The sequence below is a fragment of the Hyalella azteca genome, unplaced genomic scaffold (genome assembly GCF_000764305.2).
Source record: "Hyalella azteca isolate HAZT.00-mixed unplaced genomic scaffold, Hazt_2.0.2 contig12411, whole genome shotgun sequence".
NCBI classification, from domain to species: Eukaryota; Metazoa; Arthropoda; class Malacostraca; order Amphipoda; family Hyalellidae; genus Hyalella; species Hyalella azteca.
Window position 1 is genome coordinate 15,750 of NW_025942371.1, and position 11,898 is coordinate 27,647.

An 11,898-nucleotide genomic window follows, 5' to 3' on the forward strand; every position below is an offset into this window, starting at 1 on the left:
CAATGATGCAAACATTTATAAAATTCCTTCAAAATTGCATCTCGAAACAACACATGAGTTAATACAATAATATCCTGAATATCTGAATAACGGAAAAAGAGCCGCAGGACAGACATTAACAAGTGGCAAAATTTCTCGCTTCGTTTCGTCTTTAATTAGGAAAGTTGATTTTTGTGAGTAATTTTTCTATGCTTCGAAAACATAACTGATGTATCGTAATAAAAAATTAGTTCAATTTTGTAATGCATTATGTAATATTACGCATTATTCATAATTCTACCAGCCTCATTATTTCGAATAATTACCCAGTTGGCTTTTATCTAGATTTAGGAATTGTACCATATACTGAATTTTCGTTCAATAAAAATTACTTCAACCACTGCTGCTTAAGTTAAGACAAATTATCATTCAAAGTTTGCTTTAGACATGCTTAATATAAATAACAATAGATAAGTTTAGTACTATAAATATTATAATTCTCAATGATAACAATAATATTGGCATCTAACAAACGTCGTGCTGAATTCGTCGGTTATCAAAAGTGATGAAATGAAATAAGATAACGATGGACAACGGAGAAATGAATCGAATCTGCTGTTCAGCTAACTGTTCGTGAGATTTCATTCACAGCTACAAAATATTTGTCTATAAAATTATAAGTTCAACATTGTCGGCGATTTTAAAGTCCATTGCTAGCATCAAATGTTCACTCTGATGATTCGAGATCAATAAAGTATGATTGAGTTTGTTGATGCAGCGAAAAACCCATGAAAAAATATTCCCCTTGAAGATTTTTTATTCGCTGCCCGCTATTGAACTCCTGGAAGCCTTCAACGCGCACTCGACTATCTTTTTGGCAGGTTTGTTAAGGTGTCAAGTATTTCAATAGGTGATTATAATAAATTATGATAGTTGGTAATAAATAATGGATAGTTTCTTTTAACTATAGCCTTTTTAATTTATTTAAACCTTAAATTGAATTTATAAATATTAATTTTTGTTTTAATTCATTAGATCGCTGTATCAATGCAATACGATTATACCCGTATTAAGGACGAAATAATTTAAACAACAAGTCTCCCAATTCGCGTATAGTTATATAGCTATGCATGTCTGTCATACGTGTGGGTTATACATGTCTGTCAAACGTGTGAGTTATACATGTCTGTCACACGTGTGAGTTATACATGTCTGTCACACGTGTGAGTTATACATGTCTGTCATACGTGTGAGTTATACAGGGTGAACCAGAATTAACTGACCCTTTTAATTTGTTAATAAATAAAAAACTAAGAACGTTATGAAGTTGAAACTTGTTTTATTTAAAAGAAGGACATTTTTATGGTAATATTGTATCCTAGTTTTTAGGATACAATAACTAACTAGGATACAATATTACATACAATATTTTTACTAATACATATTATTAATACATAATAAATATTTTAACTAATACAATGATAAAATATTGTAATAGGATACAATATTACCATAAAAAGGTTCTTCTTTTAAATAAAACAAGTTTCAACTTCATAACGTTCTTAGTTTTTTATTTATTAACAAATTAAAAGGGTCAGTTAATTCTGGTTCACCCTGTACATGTCTGTCACACGTGTGAGTTATACATGTCTGTCATACGTGTTGGTTATACATGTCTGTCACACTTCTGAGTCTCACATGTAGGCCACGTGTAGGTCATCACATCAATACCCCTGCAGGATCCGCAACCAACCATCACGTCTACGCAGCGAACATAAGGGCAGGGCCAACACACTCTATTGACTGAGGACCGTTCAGCTACCTGTACGACCAAGCTCATAGCAACGTATCCTATGTACAACATGACTACATACACACCTGTCGTGAGTATTAATACTCCTTCTACCTTGCAGCAATTAGCTCTTTTTCCTCTATCGTGTGTACAACCTTTACCTGTGTGTACGTACGTTGCACCTGTCTGTACGTACCCTATACCTGTCTGTATGTAACCAGTACCTGTCTGTATGTACCCTGTACCCATGTCAACCCTTGCACACCTGTTGTAACTATTGGCAAAAATTCAAACATGGATAAATTATTTCTGAAAGTGAGCAAATTCTGGATTAGATATATTATTGCTTACTACATACACTGCTTGGTATTTGGATTAATAGTGATGGGGAATAGTTTTCTGTACTGATTTTGTACGTAAATAAAAATGAGACGTTTAACACTATGTAAACGGAACGTATGCTAACGAGCTCAGCCATCAAAAGGAACTGACCTCCTCAGGATTGCATATGTTTCTAGACCTTCAACTTGCCGTACAGAGCAGCACAGCTATATACTCGAGTATCTGCACAATACTAGATTTGGTCTGTAATCATTGTTTTTCATATAATCTGTATCATGCAGATAAGATAAGGAGGTATAAAACAACATCAGATGTAATTGTTAATGGTTCCCTAACGCTTGATGGACGTGGGTCTCTGTGCTTCGGTTGTTTCTCATATAGGATGACATTAAAAAAAAACTTCCTTCGCAAGCGATATTGTGTTCAATAACTGTGTAGGTGTTAACACAAGTTGTTAGTTTCTGCGTGAAGTGAAGAACATAAACCACGAAACATGCATTTAAGAAGTGTTTTAGTTCAAAATAAATAACGAGATATCCAATCTGTATTACATTGAGCATTCCAGAGAACTATACGAGAATGCTATGACTTATTGTGCGTGATATTCTGATTTGTTATCTTGAGGCTAGAAAAGAAGTCTGCTTATCTAATTTAATTGAATCAATGGATGCTCTACTTTCTTGCGACGTACTGTGTTTCAAGTAGCAACGTAAAATCACTATTGCATGAAGTCGTACCTCATTTTTGTATATATGCATTCGAAGTCGATTCTCCTGACCGCATTTATACAAATGACGAATTGTATTTATGGTAAAATTATTGTTTACTGAATTTGATTTCAATTTCAACTCTTCTACTTCAGCTTTCATCAAGAAATAAACAAGAATTTTCGTTCAACCAATTAAGCATGATGCAGGCGAGTATCTGAATTGAATATCCATGGTTCTCATGGATCACGAAATACTGAGTTATTCGTCTCATTACGCGGACCTAATTTACATTTACTTTCCCCATTACATCCCATTAGACGCACATCATCCCATTAGGGATGATGTGCGTTATTTATTATTCGCCGTCATTCATCCCATTAAACGCACACTATTCGTCATCAATCATCCCATTACACGTTCATTATTCGCCGTCATTCATCTCATTACATGCACTCTATTCACTGTCAGTCATCCCATTACACGCACACTATTCGCCGTCATTCATCCCATTACACGCTCCTTATTCGCCGTCATTCATCACATTACACGCATACTATTCGCTGTCATTCACCCCATTACACGCACTCTATTCACTGTCATTCATCCCATTATACGTTCATTATTCGCCGTCATTCATCCCACTACGCGCACATCATTCGCCGTCATTCATCCCATTACACGCTTCCTATTCACTGTCATTCATTCCATTACACGTTCATTATTCGCTGTTATTCATCACATTAAACGTACACTATTTACTTCTATTCATCCCACTACATGAAAAGTGTTTGCACTGCTTTCACGTAATTATCCGTAAAACTAGCAATAAAAAAATGAAAAATTACAAATAACAGGGAAAATTAAAGGTCTTTTATTACTCAGCGGCTACATCCCATGGACCCTGCACGCTTGAACCCATCATCTATGTTATGTAAAAATAAAAATCATTCGTAATAAATTTCCGACCATGTAATACCTGACTAATAAACTCGATCCAGACTACATCCTTTTACATTTTCTCTAACTAAATTCTTCGCGTACGAAACTGAACCTTCTGACCGTATTTCACAGCCAACAAATGCCAAGGATGACCCACCTTTGGGCTGTTACCCACCGCCCGGGGATCAGGCGCCCCCCTCCCAGCCCCAGTTCCGCGCCTACAAGCAGCGGTGGCTCGTCATGCTGGTCGTGGTGCTGCTCAACCTGTCCAACGCTGCTGTCAGTCGTTATCTTTCAAATTAATTTGCTTATTTAAGAATGAAACATCACAATTTATAGTGATTTTTACATCAAAGCTGCCGTCAGGCATTATCCTTGAATCGATTGTTCATTTCACATTCATATTACAATTTTATATCAAATCTACGATCAGTTGACTTCGTTGGTTAGTTTTAAAATACCATATCACAATTTCAATTTGAACTATATATCACTACTACCAAAAGTCATTATACATAAATTACTTGGTTAATTTAACAGGTCTACATACTGATTCTAATTTTTCACTAAAGCTGCCGTTGATTATTTTCATTAATGATTATTTTTAATATTGTCATATCTCCATTTGTCAAATTTTGCATCAAAGATGATGTCTAATAACTTGATTCATTTAGCAATACAATATATCCTATTCTAATCGAATTTTGCATCAACGGTAGTGCCGGTAATTACTGAAGTTTCTTTTGTATTACATTATCTCTAATTTTAATTAAATTTTGCAATGCAAAATTAGCTTCAGTAAGTTATTATCGTCAGAGTAATTGAATAATTAGGCAATGCAATTTCCCCATTGTGATAAAATTTACGTTAATTCTGCCGTCAATCATTACAGTCGAATTATCTTGGCTTGTCTAACAATGCTAGAAAATCTGCAAGAAAATTTTCCTTATTCGAATTGCATAGTTGAGGTGATATGAATTTTTTACATCAAAATTCCTTCATAATTCAAAGCAATCAAGTAATTTTAATGATTTTTTTAATTGTTACAGTTCCATTGACTGTCATGTAAACGTTTTAACAATGTTTCTTTGCGTCATTTCTTCCACCATTTTACGTTCGATAAGATGAAACAATTTCCTTGCAGATGTGGATCACATACGCACCTGTTGCAACCATCGTACAAGATTTCTATGATAAATATGATGGTCAGGTTAATTACTTCTCCGTGGCTTACCTCATCGTCTCCATGCCCTTTGTGTTCATCTGCACCTTCGTCGTGAACAGATATGGACTTGGCCCGACTGTGAGTTGATTTCTGAACGACTCATTTATTGGGATCATATTTGTTATCAAGGTTTTGTTATCATATAATTTAAATGAATTCGACTGTGAGTTGATTTCTGAATGATTAATTTATTAGGATCATATTTGTTATCAAGATTTTGTTATCATATAATTTAAATGAATCCGACTGTGAGTTGATTCCTGAACGATTCATTTATTGGGATCATATTTGTTATCAAGGTTTTGTTATCATATAATTTAAATGAATCCGACTGTGAGTTGATTCCTGAACGACTAATTTATTGGGATCATATTTGTTATCAAGGTTTTCTTATCATATAATTTAAATGAATCCGCGCGCGACTGTGAGTTGATTACCGAACGACTAATTTATTGGGATCGAAGTAACTTATTTCAAGGTTTTGTTATCATATAATATAAATGAATTAATTTCAACGGCTTCATCCTTGCCATTACGCACTGGCTGAAATTAGAGTGTTATTGTATAAATAGTAATGCACATTTTGCCTTTGTGATAGTTATCAAGACCCATTTTTGTCCAAGTCAGCTTCCGTTCCGTGCTAGTGCTGAGGGCAAGAAAGTGTCATTGTTTAAAAATAGCACATCAATTTGTATGAGTGCACCATACATTGAATGAAGAGAAATGGTTTTTCTGTGCTAAGAAATGGTTCCCTGCTAGTGCTGAGGGCAAGAAAGTGACATTGTTTAAAAATAGCAAATGGTTAATTTTTATGAGCTCTTCATACAGTGAATGGTGAGCAATGGTTTTTCTGTGCCGGCAGATACACTTAGGCGCGGCGCTGAACTGCGTGGGGTCGGTGGTGAAGGCGCTGGGCACCTCAGCCTTCATAGAGAGCCAGGACACGCAGTACGCAGTCAGCCTTACGGGACAGGTGACGAAAATAATATATACATATGCAACAACATTAAAGCATTATACAACACCAACAACCAATAATGTATAAAATATTATTAATGGATAGTATAAGTAACAACATCAAAGCCTGGCAAACTGGTCAAATGTTCCTCTTACAAATAACAGGCTAGCGCAATATTCCTTGTAAGCATAGTACAACATAAAGTAATACCTTCGAAGCAACTTGAATGACGCTTGAAACTAATGTCATCTAAAATGAATTACTGCAGAGAATATTTTTTGCATAAATATTGTCGTGATAAATACACGAGTTTATTTAATATTGACTACAATATATCATTAATGCAAAGATGCAGGGAATTAAAAAGAATTTATTTTTTTTTGCGCGAGCAATCAATGCGAGTGCTCAGTAACTTACTAGAAAACATTCGACAGACCGACTTGCGTGATGGAAAATCCCAAAGCATCTTGATGGGGTGATCATTATCTGAAAATACGTAATTATTCTGGCGCTAATCAATGATAAAAGATAAATGATAAAGTTTCAGGCGCGAAGGTCTCGATGAGCTTTTCCTAGCTTATGAAGAACGCTTTTGCTTAGCAAGCGTTCATTTTCGGGCGCTTTGATGGTGAGATCATAGTCTGCCAAAGGCGTTTTTTCTTATTCATTGTATATAGATTGTTTCATCATAGCCATTGTATATAGATTGTTTCTTGCCTCTTACACGAGTTAAGCCGTTATATATGGACTCTTTAAAACCTGTATTATAATTTAGGCGATTGTGGATTGTTTATTGGCAATTACACTATTTAAACCATTATGAGCAAATTAGTTATTGCCTCTCACACGAGTTAGGCCGTTATATATGGATTTTTTCTTAACTTATACCTAATTTAGAGTTTTAGTCTTTTAGACAATTAAAAAAATGAATGTTTCTAACCTCTTACTTGATTAAGGCGACTCTATATTGATTGGTTTTTTGCCTACTCCAATTTCTGCCAATTTTTCGGAAGTACCGCTATTACTTCACTGATTAAAATATAGAAACAATTCCGCATTCGTCGTATGTCTTCATATTTTATGTCTATTGCAATAAGATACTCGTAATTTTAATCTATGATGAAATGTATCGCCGCCATGGCGCAGTCTTTCCTTCTCTTCATCCCCACGAAGGTGTCGCAAGTTTGGTTCCCGGACGAACAGCGTACCATCTCAACGACAATACTTTCCATGTGTGAGTTATTTCAATCGTGTTCTCTGCGTGTGTTATCTTGTTCTTTGCATGCACAATCATGTTTTCTTTGTGTTTGATCACGTTCTCTACTTGCACGATAGTATCAATGTGTACGATCATCAACGTGTATCAACGTGTACTACGTGTATCAACGTGTACTGCGTGTATCAACGTGTACTACGTGTATCAACGTGTACTGCGTGGTGTATCAACGTGTACTACGTGTATCAACGTGTACTGCGTGTATCAACGTGTACTGCGTGTATCAACGTGTACTACGTGCATCAACGTGTACTGCGTGTATCAATGTGTACTACGTGTATCAACATGTACTACGTGCATGATCATATTTACGATAATTTTTTGCGTGAACGATGCATTTATCGTGCGTAGTTTCGGCTACGAGCCTCTGGTTTGCATGTTTAACTTTATGTTATACTCCCGAGCTTCACTGTTGAAGCTCGTATGCGTATAGATGTTGGAATATTCCTTTGTATTAGGGCAATGAAAAACAACATGTTTGAAGATTTAATTGTATCATGAAATTTATGAAATCCAATATTATGCATATAACATGAATTTTCCTTTTATTGAGTAGCAACGCAAAGATTTTTTCAAGTTGGCGGAAGTGTTGACCAATTCTTTCGATTATTCTTACTCTTTCAAGTTTACCGACTAATGATGCAATATAACTTATAACCATGTCTGTGGGTGATGATTTTCTTAGCGTAAATAATTATCTGGCATATAACGAGAGAGCGGCCGAGGACGAACAGTAGGTGAGAGACTCTTCATGGCGTTTACACCTTGTCACAGTCAAAAATATATTAATCTATTTAAGTGTTTCGAGGTTTTTTGATAACATATTTACATTGGAAATACCTCGAACTCAATTATTTATTTTTGTCGCTAGCCAACCCCTTGGGGATCGTTTTGGGGGAGGTTATAACCCCCGCCATCGTCAGGGTCCCCCAAGACGTGCCCACGAACAACTACGTCTGGATGGGCTTTGCCATCCTCACCCAGTGCTGCACCATCGCTTGCATCACCAGGTTAATATGAATTCATTTAGGGCAGGGAAAATAAATTATTTTAAAAAATATGTGTCGTATAATCACTCTCAAATGACGCTTGTTATTTAGATAAAAAACTGTTTTCTGATTTGTAATAAGAAAGATGAATGAGGGTCTAAGGACCTTACTATTTCAATAGCATTGATTGTAATAAAATGTACATATTACAATCTTTCGTGTAATAAGGATTTTTGTAAAATTGTATAAAATATTTTTAAATTTGACCAAGCAACATAAAAATTAACATACTGTATCATACTCCTCATAAGTTGTTAATAACCTTGCTTTAGATCGGTGATATTTCTGCAATGTTAAATTGCACAAAAAAATATAACTCAGTAACCACTGCAGTGAGTGGCAGAGAGCGCATTTTCTCGTCGACGAAAACGTGAAGTCACGGACGGACAGTCTGACAGACAGACGGACGGGCGGACGGACGGACATGACGAGCACAATAGGGCCTTTTTTCCATAAACGAGAAAATGCGCGTTCTGTATATTTAGTAGGAAGTATCACTGTCACGGACGGACAGACGGACGGACGGACATGACGAGCACAATAGCGCATTTTTTTCCATAAATGAGAAAATGCCCTAAAAATGTGTTGCAGGTAACTCACTGCTACAATTCTGCTGTGCTTAACCGCCCGGCCTCCTCGCCGATTCTAACCAGAAACTGGCGCACAGAGCTGGGATCGAACCCACGCCTCTCTGCGCCAATCTTGGTACTCTGAACTTTAAACACTGTCATTACACGTCACCCAGCAGATGTTGTGTGTAGTGGGTTACTCAACGGTGAGGGCTCATGCAGCATTCATTATGCGTGATAAAAACTATTTATTTATTAATATGTGTGATTCAATGGCCGTTTAAATTATAGAAATTTGACGGGCATAAGTGAAATTGTGTTATCATGCGTGATAGAGAGCCTATAAATTTAAAACAATTTGTCTGCTCAGAGGCAAAATTGTAATCTACAGTCTGGAAAATGGGTGGAACTTTATCCAAATATTGACGCACTTTTCTTTTCTGGGTTATCGTGACTCAGTTTGATCCGGAATAGGACGTACTAGTGCCCCACGTACGCTCGGTGCTCGTGCTGAGATAGAAAAAGTGTGCATTTATTCGGACAATGTTACAAATTCATTTTTCTGAGCGTGAATAATGCCCCAAGCCATTATGAAACCTAATTGAAACCGATGTGAAATTTTGATTTGAGATTTAGTGAAGTGTACGATGTATAACTGTTGTGGTCGTGTTCTTAGTAGGCGATCTTGTTATATTGAAGATGCATTTTTGGTCACGATGTATATTAATAATTTACGATGTAGGTATATTCACAAGTTACCGTGTATTTTCATGAGTTCATAATTGATCGGGTAGAACCTTCCTGTTTTTTGAGCAGACGTTCAGTGGCTTGTCAACTGGCCTGATGATCTTGGTAGGGTTCGCCGGATCAGCGGTCTTTGGTATCTACGTCGACAGAACCAAACGCTTCACTCCGGTGTGCAAGTTCTGCTACGCATGCGCCTCCATTTGTGGCATCGCCATGTTGGAAGTAAGCTTTATTTGTAAAAAATAATCGCTCATTGTATTTTTCACCGCGTTCTGGTGATAAAAAATATGAGTAGTCATCCGTTTAAACTGTTTTAACCTGAAACTTATATCATGAATTTAAGAAAAAATTCATGTTTGATAACGGAGAAAGGTAATAATCCGATAAACAACATCGATAGATTATAATACACGACAGATATTTTCATAGGTCATCCTAAATTTCACCAAAAAATGAAACGCAACTTTACTTTCTACGCGCAGTTTTTCCTCGTGCCGGACGCGAAGGCCGCCATCCTGATCTTCAGCAGTTTGTTCGGCTTCTTCGGCGTAGGCGGCTACCCCATCGGGTTGGAGTTGGCGGTTGAGGCCACATACCCCGTCGAGGAGACATTCAGCACTGCCTTCATATTCCTCGGTGGTCAAGTCTTGGGTAAGCTCATCCTTATTCACGTGTCAGATGTATGTACATCATGGTTGAACTAGTATAAGGTTCATGGTTGAACTAATATACCCTAGTATACTAGTAGTATAAAACTAAAACTAGTATAAGGTTGACCCATCACAAGCCCATTTTTGCGGATGTAGCTCGTTGTTCGCCTGTGACGTCATTGATCTCAGTGACGTCACGGGCATTAACCAATCACCGAAATGCGATCAAAGCAGTCAACCAATCCGTCATGGGAATGACGGCCGTTTGTTAACGTTTCTTGATCTCAGTGACGCAACAAAAAAGCTGAACTGAAAGACGGAAATCCTCATAGTTCTACCTTATCTAGTCCAACCATGTATGTATACATGGTTTAGCAACTCGTTATCATGTGATGAAATAGAGCTGAATTTTATTTTGCCTTGCCAGCTCCTTTTTCATACCTTTTCTAAAGTTGATCAATTGAATTTACCATCAAAACTTATTAGCGACCTTAACATTAAATAGTTCAACTAAGTTAAATCGATGCACAAGCGTGCATCATGATAATGTTGTATTTGTTGCAGTGTCGATCGTAATGCTGATGTGTGTGCTCGCAATCCTCGTCTGCATCATGATCCTGTTCCTGGACACTCCCTACAAGAGGCGAGAAGCAGAATTGCAGCACCGGAAACCAAGCGAAGGAGTCGTTAGAAACGAGTCTTTCAAGAGTGAATCTAAAGCTTCTTCCGTTAACAGTTCTGTCAACGGAACAATAATAAAAACCACAGCGCCATGTCTACCAGATGATGTAGTCTTCAACGACCGATTATGAAGAACACTTGTAGAGTTATAGAAAATCAACGATTGATAATGGAGAACGTTTGTAGACTTATGGAAAACAGAGTCGCTACAGGCAGTGGTACCCACAGGTCAGCCGAAGAATATATCAATGTAATTTAGTGAGGATTTTCAAGTAAGTTCATCTTAGAGACAGATTTTATCTGCATGTCTTCAAGACTATAGTAAAATAAGTGTGCAAAAGCATTTACGCAGACTTAGGCCAGTAGAATGCCAAAAAAATATAACTCAGTACTCACTGCAGTGAGAGAAAGAGAGCGCATTTTCTCGTGGACGAAAACATGACGTCGCGGACAGACGGACATGACGAGCACAATATGACATTTTTCCCATAAATGAGAAAATGCGCTAAAAACCTACAATGGCACCGCGAGAAGATGGACCAGTAGATGAATTCGAGGTCCTAGTATCACTACTTCTAGTCACCACTTCAGCAGCGCTGTTATACAACCGAAGTACAAATAACAAAGGCTTACGTAAATTTCTTGACATATTGGGTAATATTTCAGAGTTAAAACAAAGTTATTCCTACTAGAAATTCGTGAAGTACTTCTAGCTGACGTTTCAAGTCAATGAACTTGGGAAAAACCAGCAAAATACACGCCTTTTATGATGCAGTTTAATACTAAACGTTTGCAAATTCTCAAAAATTAACTTGCGAAACGTCGCAGCTAAAACTTGACACGCAACGGCACAACGCGCCAATAATGTTAAAATCTTTCGTTAAAGCATTGAAAAAACAAATGACTTTCATTTACCTTAAATTGAAAAAATTTATTGAAAAAGCACAAAGTTTCGTAAGAAATTATTGTGAGGGAACATAA

The 11,898-nt window shown here is 36.8% G+C and overlaps 1 protein-coding gene across 1 annotated transcript; it reads left to right on the top strand.

Moving 5' to 3' along the window:
* The first annotated feature begins 460 nt into the window (after positions 1-460).
* Positions 461-11,337, top strand: LOC108666649 (solute carrier family 49 member A3). Its single transcript, XM_047883270.1, has 11 exons — positions 461-860; positions 1,719-1,862; positions 3,895-4,041; positions 4,907-5,065; positions 5,850-5,960; positions 7,071-7,179; positions 8,093-8,231; positions 8,994-9,045; positions 9,656-9,808; positions 10,069-10,237; positions 10,801-11,337. The coding sequence occupies exons 2-11, from the start codon at positions 1,833-1,835 to the stop codon at positions 11,046-11,048; spliced, it is 1,317 nt and encodes a 438-aa protein (XP_047739226.1). The 5' UTR covers positions 461-860; positions 1,719-1,832; the 3' UTR covers positions 11,049-11,337.
* The last annotated feature ends 561 nt before the right edge of the window (positions 11,338-11,898 follow it).